The 19,156-nt window shown below is 39.7% G+C and overlaps 2 protein-coding genes and 1 long non-coding RNA gene across 4 annotated transcripts; all 3 read right to left on the reverse strand.

Annotated features, from left to right (window-relative positions):
- Positions 1 to 1,282: 1,282 nt before the first annotated feature.
- Positions 1,283 to 1,818, reverse strand: LOC139193989 (uncharacterized). Its single transcript, XR_011578603.1, has 2 exons — positions 1,687 to 1,818; positions 1,283 to 1,520 (listed from the first exon to the last, which is right to left on the reverse strand). It is a non-coding gene; the product is annotated as an uncharacterized lncRNA (long non-coding RNA).
- Positions 1,819 to 11,903: 10,085 nt separating this feature from the next.
- Positions 11,904 to 14,337, reverse strand: LOC103418602 (uncharacterized). 2 transcript variants are annotated; one of them, XM_008356710.4, is made up of 3 exons: positions 14,159 to 14,337; positions 12,346 to 13,793; positions 11,991 to 12,175 (listed from the first exon to the last, which is right to left on the reverse strand). In XM_008356710.4, the coding sequence occupies exon 2, from the start codon at positions 13,682 to 13,684 to the stop codon at positions 12,389 to 12,391; it is 1,296 nt and encodes a 431-aa protein (XP_008354932.3). In that variant the 5' UTR covers positions 13,685 to 13,793; positions 14,159 to 14,337; the 3' UTR covers positions 11,991 to 12,175; positions 12,346 to 12,388. The 2 variants fall into 2 exon arrangements, with proteins under 2 accessions (XP_008354931.3, XP_008354932.3); XM_008356709.4 differs by having other exon boundaries at positions 11,904 to 13,759; positions 14,159 to 14,299.
- A 1,131-nt stretch (positions 14,338 to 15,468) lies between these two features.
- Positions 15,469 to 16,829, reverse strand: LOC139192120 (uncharacterized). The gene has a single exon (XM_070813499.1). The coding sequence runs from the start codon at positions 16,827 to 16,829 to the stop codon at positions 15,714 to 15,716; it is 1,116 nt and encodes a 371-aa protein (XP_070669600.1). The 3' UTR covers positions 15,469 to 15,713.
- Between the last annotated feature and the right edge of the window lie 2,327 nt (positions 16,830 to 19,156).

Raw genomic sequence — 19,156 nt, forward strand, 5'->3', positions numbered from 1 at the left:
ACACTCAAAGATGTGTGCATTTAAGTACGTATTGACACCTTATTCAGTATTTAGTAAACAAACTTGATTGCTTTAGCTGTATTTATTGAGCTCGAGTAATTTAATCGAAGATTATTAGTTCGTAAGCAAGAGAAAGGATAAATATTACGAAAAAATACATAAAATTTTTTTTTAGTATTTTTTACACTAAGAGGAAGTGAAGTTCGGCTAAGCCACATAATAAGCAGCCTAATTTAGTATCGAATTCGCCATTTACGAAATTCAAACCTAAGACCTCTCACTTCCAAGTGAAGATGAATACCATCATACCGTAATACTGTCACATACATATTTGTTTGTTAATCCTTTCAATTGAGTTAAACTAGACAGGAGTTCAAACTGAGCATCTATCAACCAGACGTAACATGAAGTGAAGAATATGTCCCTTGTTCAACTACAAAATCCCGATCAAAAGTCAAAAACAAAAAAAATCCCTAAATTTTCTTTCCAAAGGTAATAACAATTAATTAATTCATGGCCGCGGATGCTTAGGAAAAAGTAATCTTCTATATATGAAGTCGACACAAAAGATGAATAGTGTTTTTGGTATCACAAAGCTTCAATGAAAAGATTTGGACAAAAATGCCCCCAAGACAAAAAACTTCAAAGGCATCCCAAAATAATGCAAGGGTATTTTTGTCGCCCAATGAATAGTGTTTTTTGGTGTCACAAGCTTCACAAAAAAAAAAAATCTTTTACATGCGGATAATAATATGATTAAATTAATTGTTAAATAATTTTTTTTTTAACAAACAATATTATCTACACTAAAGGAGTGAGGGTGGACTTAGTCTCACAATGAGCTAACAATAATGTGATTTAATCATTTGTTTATTAAATATTACTTTCTCTATTCTTGATATAAATTCAATAGAGACCGATTTTATTATGTGGATTCAACTGTTTTAATTGGTTTATGAGGGGTTTCTTCTAGCATGATCTAATATTATTCATTTACTTTAAATATTTGACTTTCCTTTTGTCAATTTACGCATATAAATACATTTAAAACGTGTAAATCGGGCGTAACATGTTATGATTCAAAAAATGCCTTCTACATGCGCGTGAGCGTGTGCATGAAAGCTAGTAGAGATAATCTTGTACCAATATTGAAGGAGGAAGCGTTGAACATGTGTTCGATAGTGTGCGTGCATGAAGGCTAATACAGATAATAATCCTGTACCAATATTGAAGGAGGAAGCGTCGAACATGCGTTCGATAGCCACCTCCCTCAACCAGTACCTTGACAAATCTGTTTCATATGTTTAGGCTCAGATAGATTTAGGCTTTTGTACGTGCCTTTTATGCATTTGTCTACCAACCTTGTATACTTCTCTTTTGAGAGGAATAAACTTGATTCAAACCTAATAAATCTTGAAAAATGTAAATACACAGCCCCACAATTACATGCAATGCAATCGCACCTTAATCTCAGTCAGCAGCAGTTCGCGCTTTCAATTTCAACAGCAGCAATCACACTCCTGAATGAGAAACATCCAAAGCTTTTTCGGCATTTTGCAATAATCAATTCTTTGAATAACATAGCAAACTAGTACGCAAATAGGTTAATGGAGCATAGTTACATCAAACTAAGCGTTACGGTTTCAATTCTATATGATTTAAAGTTCACACAAAAAATCTCTTTACCAGAGAAGAATTAACCATGGTTTCCAACACTTGCATGCTTTGCATATTAAACCTCCACACCAGACCATGGCAGATTTCTGTCAGTAGAAACCCTACTGTTTTATAAAATTTCAGTCTTTTCTCTAGTCTTCAATACAACAACAACAACAACAACAAAGCCTTTTCCCACTAAGTGGGGTCGGCTATATGAATCCTAGAACGCCATTGCGCTCGGTTTTGTGTCATGTCCTCCGTTAGATCCAAGTACTCTAAGCCTTTTCTTAGAGTCTCTTCCAAAGTTTTCCTAGGTCTTCCTCTACCCCTTCGGCCCTGAACCTCTGTCCCGTAGTCACATCTTCGAACCGGAGCGTCAGTCGGCCTTCTTTGCACATGTCCAAATCACCGGAACCGATTTTCTCTCATCTTTCCTTCAATTTCGGCTACTCCTACTTTACCTCGGATATCCTCATTCTCAATCTTATCATTTCTTGTGTGCCCACACATCCCACGAGGCATCCTCATCTCTGTTACACCCATTTTGTGTACGTGTTGATGTTTCACCGCCCAACATTCTGTGCCATACAACATCGTTGGCCTTATTGCCGTCTTATAAAATTTTCCCTTGAGCTTCAGTGGCCTACGACGGTCACACAACATGCTGGATGCACTCTTACACTTCATCCATCCAGCTCGTATTCTATGGTTGAGATCTCCATCTAATTCTCCGTTCTCTTGTAAGATAGATCCTAGATAGCGAAAACGGTCGCTTTTTGTGATCTTCGCTAAATTGCTCCGGTCATTAGTGTGGATAAGTATATAAATGGATAGAGATAGGAAAGCAAACACAAGATGTACGTGGTTCACCCAGATTGGCTACGTCCACGGAATAGAAGAGTTCTCATTAATTGTGAAGGGTTTACACAAGTACATAGGTTTAAGCTCTCCTTTAGTGAGTACAAGTGAATGATTTAGTACAAATGACATTAGAGTACAAATGACATTAAGAAATATTGTGGGAGAATGATCTCGTAATCACGAAACTTCTAAGTATCGGAGTGTGGTATCATCTTGACTTGCCTTATCTGTCTCATAGGTAGATGTGGCAGCTTCTCTAGAAGTACTCTTCCTTCATCCAGGGGTGGTATCTTTAACTGGTGGAGATGCACAAGGTAATGTATCAATTTCACTTGAAGCTTACTTGTAGTTTCAGGCTTGGTCAAGCGCGATACAAACCATGTAGTAGGAGTCCCCCAAGTCGCCGAGCTAGGGGATTTGCTGAAAGAGGTGACAGACAAGGTAAGCAATCAGAGCTCCGGCTGATTGTTCACCTTCTCCCCATCTTGCAGCAGCATGAAGGATAAAGAGAAGAAAAATGAGAAGAGATGATATGGGATACTTTTGCTTTTGAAGAAGTAACTTTCCACAGGCTTATTCTTGAACTGAGCTGGAGGGTTTTCTGGTTTCCTCCAGAGTATAAGGCCGACTGAAGAATTTGAGGGTCAAAACAAGTCCATCAAATCTAGAGTACGTTCGACCTTGCTGATATGGGATACTTTTGCTTTTGACAGAGTAATGGATGGATCGGCACGTGTGCTGTTACGCTTGTCTCCACATGCTTCCTTGTATCCTTCGCACTTGCCCTATCTGTTCCTCAAGCAGATGCGGTATCTTCCCTGGCAACATAATATGTTGAAGATGAGTACTCGAGAGCAATGCCAGGTAAGTAATCAGGTAAGGGGTTCCAGGCTGTCAGTTCCTGGCTGGGAGCTTGATTTCAAGTGCTGACTGATTGCTCTCTTTCTCCTTGTCTTGCAGGTAAAAACAAGGCCAAAGGAAAAGACAAGGAAAAAGCATGATATGGGATACTCTTGCTTTTAACCTTGATGATATGAGATATTCTTGCTCTAGTATAGCTTGTTTGCAGAGGTATTATCGGGGGGAAGGAAAGCTGAATATTTCGAAAGGCTTCGTTGGGAGTGCCCTCTCAGATATGAGGAAGGGTTGAGCATTTTTGCAGGTCTGCCTGTCCGTTGGGGATGGAGGTCGACATATATAGGAGTCTCCCTAACAACAAGTCGTAATGCTATTCCTTTACCCTGCTTGGTCATAGCACGGTAGTGGGAGCTGCCAGCTTCACATGTTTTAACTCTGTCAGAGCACTTTGAAAAAGTGGTATGTGGTATCTGGCTCTCGAAATTCGGAGAACGATGCTTCTTCGATTTTTGAGAAAGCAATCATGGTGGGGGTCTGGCTCTCGAGATTCGGGGAGCAGTGTCTCTTCGATTTTTGAGAAAGTAATCATGTTGGGAGTCTGGCTCTCGAGATTCGGAAGGCGGTGCCTTTTCAATTTTGGAGTAAGCAATCTTGTTGGGAGTGTTTTCTCGGATGTGAGTAAAGGTTGGGCATGTTTGCTAGTCTACCTTGCCACGAAGCACGGAGGTTGACACACAGGGACTTTCCAATTATCCAGCAGTGGTACTGTTCCTTTACCCTTGTGGGTAATAATATGGTAGCTAGACCTTCAAAATTTATGTGTCTAAGCTTTGTTAGTGCTGTTTCTTTGCTATTCTTTTACCTTTCTTGGTCAGAGCGATGTAGTGGGAGCTGCAAGCTTCACGTGCTCAACTTTGGCAGAGACTTTGACAAAGTTATCTGTGGTACCCATGAGCTATTGTTGCGTGTGGGAAGTGGGTGATTGAACAGTAAGATTCATGTGCTTTCTACTTCACCAGAAGTCTTCGACAGAATGCCCATAATTTCCGCAAAGCTGAGTGTGCGTGTGACAGGTGCTGACAAAGCTAGAAAAGAAGGTGCCTCTTCGATTTCTGAGATCGGCCCTCTTGGTCTCTGAGCAGCCCAGCTTTTGAGAAAGCGAGCGCCTCTTCGATTGATTCGGAGAACGATGCCTCTTCGATTTTTGAGAAAGCAATCATGCTGGGGGTCTGGCTCTCGAGATTCGGGGAGCAGTGTCTCTTCGATTTTTGAGAAAGTAATCATGTTGGGAGTCTGGCTCTCGAGATTCGGAGGGCGGTGCCTCTTCGATTTTAGAGCAAGCAATCTTGTTGGGAGTGTTTTCTCGAATGTGAGTAAAGGTTGGGCATGTTTGCTAGTCTACCTTGCCACGAAGCACAAAGGTTGACACACAGGGACTTTCCAATTATCTAGCAATGGTACTGTTCCTTTACCCTCTCTTCGATTTTTGAGAAAGTAGTCATGTTGGGAGTCTGGCTCTCGAGATTCGGAGGACGGTGTCTCTTCGATTTTGGAGCAAACAATCTTATTGGGAGTGTTTTCTCGAATGTGAGTAAAGGTTGGGCATGTTTGCTAGTCTATCTTGCCACGAGGCACAGAGGTTGACACACAGGGACTTTCCAATTATCCAACAGTGGTACTGTTCCTTTACCCTTGTGGGTAATAATATGGTAGCTAGACCTTCAAAATTTATGGGTCTAAACTTTGTTAGTGCTATTTCTTTGCTATTCTTTTACCCTTCTTGGTCAGAGCGATGTAGTGGGAGCTGCAAGCTTCACGTGCTCAACTTTGGCAGAGAACTTTGGCAAAGTTATCTGTGGTACCCATGAGCTATTGCTGCGTGTGGGAAGTGGGTGATTGGACAGTAAGATTCATGTGTTTTCTACTTCCCCAGAAGTCTTCGACAGAATACCCATAATTTCCGCAAAGCTGAGTGTGCGTGTGACAGGTGCTGACAAGGCTGGAAAAGTAGGTGCCTCTTCGATTTCTGAGATCGGCCCTCGTGGTCTCTGAGGAGCTCAGCTTTTGAGGAAGCGAGCGCCTCTTCGATTTCTGAGATCGGCTTTCGTGGTCTTTGAGCAGCCCAACTTTTGAGAAAGCAAACACCTCTTCGATTTATGAGATCAACCCTCGTGGTCTCTAAGCAGCCCAGCTTTTGAGAAAGCAAACGCCTCTTCGATTTCTGAGCAGGCGCCTCTTCGATGTCTGAAGCTCCGTCGAGTGCAGCTTTTTATAGGGGCTGACATTAAGTTCCAAAGCACACTTGAATCTCCACCAGTAGAAGCTCCATTCTTGCACTTCTAAGATCTTGATTTGTCCGACCTCTTCTCTCTTCAATACCTTTGAAAATGTCTGGCCCCTCCGACCGTCGTTTTGACTTGAACCTTGTTGAAGAGGCAGCCCCGCCTTCTCCAGACAACATATGGCGCCCATTCTTCGTCTCCCCTACTGGTCCTCTTACCGTTGGGGATTCCGTGATGAAGAATGATATGACCGCTGCGGTGGTGGCCAGGAACCTTCTCACTCCTAAAGATAACAGACTACTTTCCAAACGGTCAGATGAGTTAGCTGTTAAGGATTCACTGGCTCTCAGTGTTCAGTGTGCAGGTTCTGTATCTAATATGGCCCAACGCCTATTTGCTCGAACCCGCCAAGTTGAATCATTGGCGGCCGAAGTGATGAGTCTCAAACAGGAGATTAGAGGGCTCAAGCATGAGAATAAACAGTTGCACCGGCTCGCACATGACTATGCTACAAACATGAAGAGGAAGCTTGACCAGATGAAGGAAACTGATGGTCAGGTTTTACTTGATCATCAGAGATTTGTGGGTTTGTTCCAAAGGCATTTATTGCATTCGTCTTCTGGGGCTGTACCGCATAATGAAGCTCCAAATGATCAACCTCTGATGCCTCCTCCTTCTAGGGTTCTGTCCAGTACTGAGGCTCCGAATAATCCCCATCCGATGCCTTCTCTTTCTGGGGCTCTACCGACTGCTGAGACTTCTCCTAAGCAACCTTTGTGAAGGCTCCATCTTGTTTGTTTATTTTGACTCATGTATATGTACATATTTGTAGCTTATCGGGGATATCAATAAATAAGTTTTCCTTCATTTCAACGTATTGTGTTAAATACACCAAAGCCTTCTTCGCTAAGTTCTTTGAATTTTCTTTTGTTGAAGCTTGTATGTTGAAGCTTTCTGAGTGGAGCATGTAGGTTGGGGTAGTGTTCCCTTAATTTTTCGAGTGAGGAAAACTTCTCGGTTGGAGACTTGGAAAATCCAAGTCACTGAGTGGGATCGGCTATATGAATCTTAGAACGCCATTTTGCTCGGTCCTGTGTCATGTCCTTCGTTAAATCCAAGTACTCTAAGTCTTTTCTTAGAGTCTCTTCCAAAGTTTTCCTAGGTCTTCCTCTACCCCTTCGGCCCTGAACCTCTGTCCCATAGTCACATCTTCTAATCGGAGCGTCAGTAGGCCTTCTTTGCACATGTCCAAACCACCGTAACCGATTTTCTCTCATTTTTCCTTCAATTTCGGCTACTCCTACTTTACCCCGGATATCCTCATTCCTAATCTTATCCTTTCTCGTGTGCCCACACATCCAACGAAGCATCCTCATCTCCGCTACACCCATTTTGTGTACGTGTTGATGCTTCACCGCCCAACATTCTGTGCCATACAGCATCGCCGGCCTTATTGCCGTCCTATAAAATTTTCCCCTGAGCTTCAGTGGCATACGGCGGTCACACAACACGCCAGATGCACTCTTCCACTTCATCCATCCAGCTTGTATTCTATGGTTGAGATCTCCATCTAATTCTCCGTTCTTTTGCAAGATAGATCCTAGGTAACGAAAACGGTCGCTCTTTGGTATTTCTTGATCTCCGATCCTCACCCCTAACTCGTTTTGGCCTCCATCTGCACTGAACTTGCACTCCATATATTCTGTCTTTGATCGGCTTAGGCGAAGACCTTTAGATTCCAACACTTCTCTCCAAAGGTTAAGCTTTGCATTTACCCCTTCCTGAGTTTCATCTATCAACACTATATCGTCTGCGAAAAGCATACACCAAGGAATATCATCTTGAATATGTCCTGTTAACTCATCCATTACCAACGCAAAAAGGTAAGGACTTAAGGATGAGCCTTGATGTAATCCTACAGTTATGGGAAAGCTTTCGGTTTGTCCTTCATGAGTTCTTACGGCAGTCTTTGCTCCTTCATACATATCCTTTATAGCTTGGATATATGCTACTCGTACTCCTTTCTTCTTTAAGATCCTCCAAAGAATGTCTCTTGGGACCCTATCATACGCTTTTTCCAAATCTATAAAGACCATGTGTAAATCCTTTTTCACATCTCTATATCTTTCCATCAATCTTCGTAAGAGATAGATTGCCTCCATGGTTGAGCGCCCTGGCATGAACCCGAATTGGTTGTCCGAAACCCGTGTCTCTTGCCTCAATCTATGCTCAATGACTCTCTCCCAGAGCTTCATTGTATGACTCATTAACTTAATACCCCTATAGTTCATGCAATTTTGTACGTCGCCCTTATTCTTGTAGATAGGCACCAAAGTGCTCGTTCGCCACTCATTTGGCATCTTCTTCGTTTTCAAAATCCTATTGAAAAGGTCAGTGAGCCATGTTATACCTGTCTCTCCCAAAACATTCCACACTTCGATTGGTATATCGTCTGGGCCTATTGCTTTTCTATGCTTCATCTTCTTCAAAGCTACAACCACTTCTTCCTTCCGGATTCGACGATAAAAAGAGTAGTTTCTACACTCTTCTGAGTTACTCAACTCCCCTAAAGAAGCACTCCTTTCATGTCCTTCATTGAAAAGATTATGAAAATAACCTCTCCATCTGTCTTTAACCGCGTTCTCTGTAGCAAGAACCTTTCCATCCTCATCCTTGATGCACCTCACTTGGTTTAGGTCCCTTGTCTTCTTTTCCCTTGCTCTAGCTAGTTTATAGATATCCAACTCTCCTTCTTTGGTATCTAGTCGTTTATACATATCGTCGTAAGCCGCTAACTTAGCTTCTCTAACCGCTTTCTTCGCCTCTTGCTTCGCTTTTCTATACCTTTCACCATTTTCATCGGTCCTCTCCTTGTATAAGGCTTTACAACATTCCTTCTTAGCCTTCACCTTTGTTTGTACCTCCTCATTCCACCACCAAGATTCCTTTTGGTGTGGGGCAAAGCCCTTGGACTCTCCTAATACCTCTTTTGCTACTTTTCGGATACAACTAGCCATGGAATCCCACATTTGGCTAGCTTCCCCCTCTCTATCCCACACACATTGGGTGATTACCTTCTCTTTGAAAATGGCTTGTTTTTCTTCTTTTAGATTCCACCATCTAGTCCTTGGGCACTTCCAAGTCTTGTTCTTTTGTCTCCCTCTTTTGATATGTACATCCATCACCAACAAGCGATGTTGATTAGCCACGCTCTCTCCTGGTATAACTTTGCAATCCTTACAAGTTATACGATCCCCTTTCCTCATTAGAAGAAAATCTATTTGTGTTTTTGACGACCCACTCTTGTAGGTGATCACATGTTCTTCTCTCTTCTTAAAGAAGGTGTTGGCTAAGGAGAGATCATATGCCATTGCAAAATCCAAGATAGCTTCCCCATCCTCGTTTCTCTCCCCAAAACCATGGCCACCATGAAAACCTCCATAGTTGCCTGTCTCCCTGCCCACGTGTCCATTTAGATCTCCTCCTATAAATAACTTCTCCGTCTGAGCAATTCCTTGCATCAAGTCTCCAAGGTCTTCCCAAAATTTCTCCTTCGAACTCGTATCCAACCCTACTTGAGGTGCGTACGCACTAATCACATTGATAAGTTCTTGTCCTATTACAATCTTGATTGCCATGATTCTATCTCCTACCCTCTTGACATCTACAACATCTTGTGTCAAGGTCTTGTCCACAATGATGCCAACACCGTTTCTCGTTCTATTTGTGCCCGAATACCAAAGTTTAAACCTTGAGTTTTCTAGATCCTTTGCCTTACTACCAACCCACTTAGTTTCTTGTAGGCACATAATATTTATCCTTCTCTTCACCATAACTTCCACTACTTCCATAGATTTTCCCGTTAAGGTTCCTATATTCCACGTTCCTAAACACATTTTGCTCTCTTGAAACTTCTGTCCTAGCTTCTTCACCCTCCCCCGTCTAATAGGATCAAAGTACTTCTTTTGTGTGTCCCGTGTAAAGTTGATAGGAGCATATGCTCCCAAACAACTTTGAGTGGAGTCGTTCGAAAAGAAGTTTCTACGGCCCCCTTGCTCATTTAACACTGCATCCGGGTGCCGATGGAGATACAGCGACCCTTGCTCACTTATCACTGTGCTCGGGCCACACAGCGCGCCACTTACGGGTGACGCCCTAGCTTTAGCGCGATTTTGTTCTGGATTCATTTTCATAAGGATTCGACGTGATCATGGAGTGCCGGCTGTCGACTACCTGACGCCCTCCCCCTCCTCCTTTATCCGGGCTTGGGACCGGCAATGTAAAATTACATAGGCGGAGTTTTTCTCTAGTCTTCAATAAATAAATAAAATCATTCTACTCCAGAAACCTAAAAATTTTCAGTGGCAAATTTAACCCTTACGATTATAACCAGCTGCAATTCAAATGATAGCAAATACATGACAAGAAAAAGAAACTTGAGATATGCTAAACCGAGAATCCGGAAACCAAAACAGATTCCAAATTACCATATCTTTACTTAAGCCTGGTAAGCTCACATAAGAGGTTAACATCATGATTAGTAGTCAATGAGAAACATACCTGATACCTAAGACTATCTTAAATATAAAGAATACCTCTTTAAAATCGGATTGTATACCAACCATATCAACTCCATTAAACTTCTTTGTCTTCTATTTCCACATCCCTTCAAAGAATGTCAATCAATTTGAATCTTGAAATAAAACCCAAAACAACCTTGCAGCAATAACTCATCTATATAGCTGAAGTGATTTACTATGATCGAGTCCAAGGCCACGATTAAGGCAAACACCTAAACCAACACGGATCTGAAGTATGCCACAAGGAGAACTGAACAACCAAGAGATAAGCAAAAGGCCAGACAATTCATTGAAAAGAAGGTGCACCCTCATTAAATGTCACAATAAATATTGATATGGACTCCCTCTTTAAGTCCTCTTCATTTTCATCCTTACATTGATGCTTCCATTGTGTAACTTCTTCATTGTATAACTACTTTCAGCGATCTATGAAAGAACTACTGCTAGGAGAAAGGAAGTGGAAGGAGATCATTTTCTAGCCAGAAACATTTATTTCTCATTCTACGATACGGTAATGACTTTTCCTTGTAGCAAGAAAAATAGACTGCTTTTAGCGGTGAATACCTGACACTTGTTTAAGTGATCACTAGCATATCCAAGGATATTTGTTTAAGTGATCACTAGCATATCCAAGGACAAATACTTGACCATTGTCACTGAAAACCACAATTTGTTCAATGCACTGTATCAGACATGCACAAAGACAGAAACTTGATGTTCTATAAATGTAATTTGTGGCATCTTATGTATCACCAATACGCATAACTGAAGCTGGTGAGTCAAACAACAAAATGGACGATGTATGCCCTAATTTGGAAGGAAAAAAATAAGGTACACTAACTCCAGCATCAACAAGGAATAAGGTCATAAAATAAAAGAGTGAGAAATCTACAAACCCAATGCCAGATCATCAAAGATTAAAAACCACTCAGGATCTATTAGCATTTGAGGCTAAAATATGAGAAATTGTAAACTTTTGTTCCAAAGGAGGGATCGAACAGTTTGGCAGCCGCCCAAACTCATGCACCAAATATTGACCGAGTATTTTCATATGTATTATGAAAATTATACATACAAAAAGTAAAACTTAGACACCTACTGATACAGACTTCCAACGTAACAACAATCAAGCCATAAAGGACGTGACTGACAACTAGCTGTTTCAATAAAAATAAAATTTCCATTTTGAGTGATAAGATTTTGCTATCTTGTCACATTTCTGCCATCTTAAAAGACATTAGAAGTAGGTTCTTATTACAAAGTATAGCCCTAACTGAAATCTTTCCCTTTAGAGCTAAATGTCAACATCCCACACAAACCTAATTGAAAAAATTGGCAATCCTGATCTTCTTCTTACCACTTGCATGTCAAAGGTATTTCAGGAAGTCAATGTTTAGCATTGAAAAATGTCATTGTATTATATTTATTTCTACTTCCAAGCTTAGAGGATTGGGGTGGCAAATGGTAAGAACTAAAATGATCTTATCTTAACACTTATCATCCAACCAGAAAATACAATACGATTAATGGTGCCTAGTAACGAGTAACTTACTGCAGAATAATTGAAGGATCAAGTAAACTCAACCAAAGTAAAGTTGGTCAGCAAAAAATGCTTCAACCAGCCATTAGTTTTGGACTTGTCATAATAAATTGCAAGAAAATATCAGGTTAAAGAACTAGCAGCTGACAGTTTCAAAAGCTAGTAGTGGTACATATATATTTACCAAGATATAAAGCACGAACAAGGATATAGAAACTAGAATGAGCATCTATAAGACTTACAAATATAGACTGTTCTTTGGCGTACAGAAAGGACCCTGGGCCATGGCATAACACCAGAAACAATCCTCAATACATCCCTTGAAAGTGAACAACACCGAAAGATTCTTCCATGGAAAGTTCAATTCTTGGAAAGAGGACAAAAAGGTGCTCTTACTGATAGCCCAGATGCCATACATCAAATTTCAGTATCTATTTACAGAATGAATTCAATAATGCTTTTAACAGCAGTCAGAACTTCATACATGGTTGCCAAACACAGCCATATGAAGAAAATTCTGATACCTTCAGCAAACAAAAAAGTTTGCAGTATAATGATTAGGAACCTTGTATTATTTTGATCTGTATCTCCAGGAAACAGCTTTTTGTTTATCTCAACCTTCTTCTTCTAGGTTCAGATGCATATCCATTGTTTGAATCAAAATCTATTTGATTAGTTCTTCTCCTAGAAGATGAGGGGAGTAATGCAAAATTTGTTTCTGAATCTGTTGTCTGGTCCACAATAATGGTATCAGTTCTTATCAAGGAAGCAGAAGGGAGCGCATCAGAGTTGATTTCAGCAGCAGTATCAGAAGTCAGAGTTTCTGGTTGTATAACTGCAACAATGCTGGAAGATGTATCTCCAGTGTCAATATGTAAAGATTGATGATGGGTTCGTCTCACATGGGGACTAATATTATATTCCTCGAGATCCTCAACTAATCTTTCTGCTGAATCCATTGCAGTACTCAAAACTGACGAAAGGGAAGATACTGAAGCAGCTCGTTGTAGTACTTGATGGGAATCATGCTGGTTTTGGTTTCTCGCCTCAGTGGCAGGTGATGCCTGGGATGCATGATTCTGGCGGGGCACGAAACTAGTTCTTTCAGCCATGATTTGGGCACGGGAACTATCCCGTGACCGTCTTCTCTCCCTCATTGAACCAACTATGTTGCTAAGTTGCTGAATCCTTTCTTCAATCAAAGTAGAAGATGGGCCCCGCCTAATGAGCTGCTGCCTCAAACCCTCAATCCTGTGTGCAGGGGGCCTAGGAGGGGCCTTTGAAACAGACTCCTTTGATTTGCGAGAACAGTTACCATCCCCATTCCCGTAAATTGGAATCAGACTTGTATCAGTGACTTCTCCTTCACACACGGGGCATTCCTTTGCATTTGAATCCGCATATGACAACTGATAGAAGCATGGCCAACAAAACAGATGACCGCAACATGTCAATATAGGATCTCTTGCCATGTCCAAGCATATATTACAATCAAAAAAGCTCCCAGTATGAGGCTCTGCCTTTTTCACAGGTGTATCCATCCCCAGTGCCTTGGCTATCAAATGCATGTTATCACCTCTGTTGGTTTTGCCCGATTCCACTGTTTCTCGGGAAGCTAGAGCATCGTCTCCACTCTGACTGTGTTCGTTTTGTGTATCAGAAGCAACAACTCCGGCAGTGGTATTCACAATTTGAGGGGAAATTTGAGCTTGTTGCCACCTCGGACGCTGTGAAGCCCTGGAAGTGACTGCTTCTAGTTGTCTGATACGTTCTTCAATGCGTCCATGTGCAGTTTCAAGCTCATTGAGTATGTTATCTAATCCGATCACCGAATCAGGTGGTTGGTCTAAAGGCTCTTGGTTTAGATCCAAAATCATGATTTCTTCCCTTATATTGTTCCCCATCTCTATATAATTCCACCAAACCTATTCCTTTAGGAACAAGACCCAATTGAATCCAGAACAATTTCAGTCACCCAGCTAGAGGAAATCAGCAAAAAACAAGGTTACTTTCCTGCCAAACATGCGAAAACAATGTCATTATATTTGAAGGGGTATGCTTCATCACTTCAAATTCAATACAACTAAAACAAATTAAATTGAACATTTTGTTTCATACGCTACATGTAATTTCCTTGAAAATTGAAAACTCAAACATCTTCATTATTTTCTAATAAATTATGCTTTGACTCAGGAAAATTACAAGCCCGCGAAAGCTCAGGCAAACAACGCATCAAGAAGGAAAATTTTCTACTTGGCAGAAGATCAGATTTATGTACCTTTAAACATCATACATGATATATCGTCGTTAAACAGCGAGTGCAGCCACGGAGAACAAATTAAATAGGGAAAGAAGAAAATAATTGAATAAAGCTTTACCTATATGTATATGTATATGTGTATGTAAAGGATCGGCCCAGGAGCCAGGAGCCAGGAGCCAGCTGCTGCTGCTTTTATTTCTTCTTCTTTCCTTCTGCTTTCTTCTGTGTTGTATGTACGACAGAGAGAGGGAGAGGCGCCAATGGCAGATAAGCGACTGGGAAAATACTGCCTCTGAGCCAAGCCAGTTCATACGACGTTGGGTGACCATACTCTCCGTTCATCATGCCGTTAGGTTCCCACCGGGTCTGCCGGGATACGGCCCAGATTTACTTGGGCCTGTCAATTTGTCTGGCTCAAACCTTGGCATTGAGCCCAAATATATGCTTGCTGGGTGCTATCTTGAATCTCGATATTTCCCATTCATTAATTCTACCTTTTTTTTTTTTTTTTTTGTGTTAATTGTTTTCACTAATACTCTATAAGGTTTGATGGTTTATCGTGTTTTTATAAAATCTTTTCGTATTTAAGAAATTGCACTACCTTCTAAGACTTTTTTTTGGGGGTTTTAATTAAAACACACAACAAATTTTTTATCCAAGGGCTTAATAAACTTTTATTAATAATAAAAACAAAAACAAGAGAAGGGTCGCTATATTACAATCAAGTTGAAGTTTGGTGCATTGAAAACTGTTTCTTTATAAATCTCTATGCAAGATGTTTTCTGTTTTTTCACGTACCCGTTAGAACACGTTAACAAATTGGGTCACTTATTTTGATAACTAATATGACATGTAAATGACATGAGGACGACCTGGTTGCAAGGTTTAGACATTGAATTTTTGCATGACACATTAATCAGACGTGAAACGATACGAGTCGTTAATAGGTCGGGTCGTTATCAGGTCACTTTTTAAGAACCCATAAATATAACAGGTATGACACGAACACGACAATACGACCCGTTTGCCAAGTCTCCATCCCCAAGAGGGGATGCCCATATCCCTCCATTTGCTAATTATAACATATTTTGAGCATATAAACTCAGAACCATTCAATTTCTTAATCATCATTTGAAGATCACTCCTGTAAAAAAATCGTTTAATCATCTAAACGTATCAAATCATTTGGTACCTACAACGTTGATTTGTTTTATACATTTCAATTACTAAATGATCTCTGATTTTTAAATGAAGATTAAGAAATTCAAACGGTGATGAGCTCATTACCCCTATGCAAATAATGTATATTCAGCGTACAAAATTTCATAATGGAAACCGTTCAATGTCTCAATTTTCATTTGAAGATCGTTTTTACAAAAAAGCTATTCGAAACAAAAATTGACAACAGTCTTTCAAATATATCAAATAAATCAACAGAATAAGATTCAGAATTTATAATAGGATTTTTATTCTTTTGTCGTGCTTCGATTTGTTAACAACTATAGGCAAATCATAAAACAAAATAGTTTTGTAACAAATATATAACACAGTGAAAATATTGAATCGAACCAAGCTAGTTTTGCAGCTTGTACGATTACAATATGAAATGATTATTATCTTTTAAGAAAAAATGACTTGTTAATTGCTGCAAGAGGACATAACATATATGCTCGTCAAAAGAAGCTGAGACCGCTCAAAAAGTCAATGGATCCTAATGACGAGAGATCAATACTAGCACCAGCAGTGCTGCTCCCGAAATCAGTAATATTCGTATCAACACCGAAACCATTGCCACCAAAACCACCGCCACCGAGTATTTGTTGAATCAGCTGTGTCTGATCTCCTAGACCCTGACCAGAGGAACCACCAAATGCGCCACTGGTTATTTGTGGAATAAGCTGTGCCTCATTTCCCAAACCTGGATTGGGTCCACTGCCACCACTGGCTATTTGTTGAATAAGCTGTACCTGATTCTCCAAACCCTGATTAAACGAATCACCAAATCCAGCACCACCGAGTATTTGCTGCATCATCCGTGTCTGACTTTGAAGTGCTTGGTTGAAAATAGCATTTCCCAGCAGCCCAGTACTATTATTCATATTTGGCGCATAGTTTTGAAACTGACGAGTACTAGTACTTGTTGGGAAATGTTGGGTTCCGACAGCAGCAGCAGCTTGCGCATGCGCTGCTTGAGTTTGTTGAACTGAAGGAGATGTTGGTTTTGCCGTGGCGCAGCCCAAATGAGCCGTAAAACCACACAGACTACACGAATAGAGCCACTCTTTGTGGCCCACTCCATTGCAGATATCACATATGAAGGTGTGGTTAAAACTTGCAGCAGGAAGTGAAAATGTGAGGTTGAGTTGGTGATGAGGGTGAGATTGGTGAGTGAGAAGCAATGGCATTGAAGCACAAGCTGTGTGGAGGTCAATGCTGCAAGCTCCACAATGGTAGGCAAAGCCATTTCCGTGCTTCATGCATGCATCACAACTGAAGGCCCCATCCGAGTATATTGGGGTTGGCAGCAGAGACAATATATGGTTTTTACGATCGCACGGATGAGTGATTTGCTGAGGCATTTCTGAACATGACATGTGGAGGAAATACCTGCATGGTGTGCAAGTGTAAATCCATCCACCTGCATCTGAGACGTCATTGAGTTTACAGCATGCACACAAGTCCTGCTGCAGGTTTGGGGTTTGCTGGGTGTGGTGTATGTTGGACAGTTTTAGTGGATGTGGGTGGCTAAAATGTTGAAGATCGGGATTTGGCTGACCATTAAGCCTCATCTCTCCCTACCTCTTCAACAGAAATTTCTTTTTTTCTGATAGTGTCTAGCTCCTTCTCTCTCAAACTTGTTGATTTGTAGGTTCTTATTTAACAATTAGTGTCCAAATTTGTACAAAAAGTCTAGCTAATGCTAACCTAGTCAACTTGGCAATAACGTGACGGATATATATACCGGGTCAATACAATATATAAGTATTTCTGTACCTTTGAGGTAGAGCTTGTTTAAATGTATTTTTAAAATGACTTGAAACGTTTTTAAAGACAATATTTTTGGGTTTCAAAAGCACTTGAAGTGTTTTCTACCAGAAACATCAATTATGTACTTCTTCTAGGAAACACTTTAAATGATTTTTTAGGATTTACTAACGTTTTTATTAAAAATTGTTTCCAAAAACGTTTTTAGTTATTTTAAAGCACATTCAAATGAGCTTTTAGTATGTTTTGTTACGATTAATAATATGATATGTATTTGTATACATTGCATTTATATAAACAAATAAACTGGTGAGATATTTTCTTAATTAAAAATGAATTTAATTGGAAGGAATTTTCTTGTTGGAAGGTGGCTCGCTCTTTCTCTACATATACTGAAGTCAATGAAGCTCTGGAAGTCTAAAGACTCAGTCCTTCCCCGTTAATTTTATCATCTAGGGCGATGGTGCTGCTATCTTTTTATTTATCGGTTTTTTTCCCGAACTTATATAAAATTGTTAATTTCTCCTATGAATTTTAATTTTAGCCATATTATTTCCTTTTATAATTAATTAATTTTTCCCTAAACTTTAACTTTAGCCTATTACCTCCTTGAAATTTTATAAATAGTCGATTTCTCCCTAGCGTTAGATTTTAAATTTTTTTCATCCATTCAATTTTCTATTCTTTTTGTCCATACAATTGTGTCATGTGTTGTCCGCATGATCAAAATAGATGAAAATTTGATGGATTTTTTTTTAAAAATCTAGAGTCAGAAGGAGAATTGGCTATTAATAAAAGTTAAGTGGGCTAATTGGTTAAAATTAAAATTCAAAAAAAAATTAGCAGTTCTATACAAATTCGGAGAGCAAATCGACAAATATGACTTTTTCTTATAGTGCATTTTTGCTCACCTACATTAACTTTGGTGTATACTCACACCATACATCTTATTAGTTGCCATGTGTCTCATCTTCTAACCCTAGTAAACTTGTTAATTAATATATCTTTTTTAATTTTTTAAAACTAATTTAAACATGATTAAATAAATAAACTCAACCCCAGAAGCTATTCAACTTCCCCAACTAGCCAACCCCCACCCACCCTTTCAATCTTCTTGTTCAGAAGCCATGGCGAATCAGCCATCTCTGTCGTCCGCCATTCCTCTTATTCCACTGTAACTCTAATTTATTTTATAAAGAAAACTCAACAAATGTCCTTGCCAAGAAAATATATCCCAAATCGCAAACAAATTTCAAATCTGTATGTGCACAGAAATGTCCTCGCCAATAAAAAGAAAGGGCCGGTTCTTTAGGTGAGGCCGCTATCGAATTTCATGGCTGCAATGGTGCAGTTGTCGTAGTTGTCTCCAGCTGTTGTTGTATGGTCTTCGATTATCAAGTCGATGATCATATAGTCACAGTAGAAGAAAAGGTAAAAACAATGTTCTCATCGTCATCATCGAATCTTTGGCCATGGGTGGGTGGGTGTTGATGGGGTTGCTGGGTGGAGAAGTTGAAACGCTGGAGGGGTTTGAATTTTTATTTTTATTTTTAATGCTTAAAATTAGTTTCAAAAATTGAAAAAGATATATTTAATTAACAAGTTTACTAGGGTTAAAAGATAGGACACATAGCAGCTAATAAGGTGTACGAAAAGTATACACCAAAATTAACGTGGGTGAACAAAAATGCGCCTTTTTCTTATATGGGGCATTTAAGGAGGGAATTCTGAACACAATCTTAATTACAACACTTCTGTGCTGTCAATTGCGGAATCTTTGATTTTTTAAATCTCAGTAATCAAATAATTTGTTTAATTAAAGTTTTAAGAGTTTTTTTTTTCTTTAATTAGAGACCTTTTCGTATACCAAACTGATTACTGAGATTGTAAACACAGTAATGATGGTATTGGCATGTATACAACCGATTACAATGGGATGGTTTTATTTTGTCTGAAGCCCGATCAATGTGAACTTAAGCCAACAACTAAGTATGCTAAAAAAATATAATTATAATATATATCTCTACTAATTAATAAAACACTTATTGTCAACTAAATTCTTATGAAATTACCTGTTTAACCTTATAATTAAAACAGAACATGAATAAGAAATATGGAGCAGAAATGTAAT

The sequence above is a fragment of the Malus domestica genome, chromosome 02, assembly GCF_042453785.1.
Source record: "Malus domestica chromosome 02, GDT2T_hap1".
Lineage (NCBI taxonomy): Eukaryota > Viridiplantae > Streptophyta > Magnoliopsida > Rosales > Rosaceae > Malus > Malus domestica.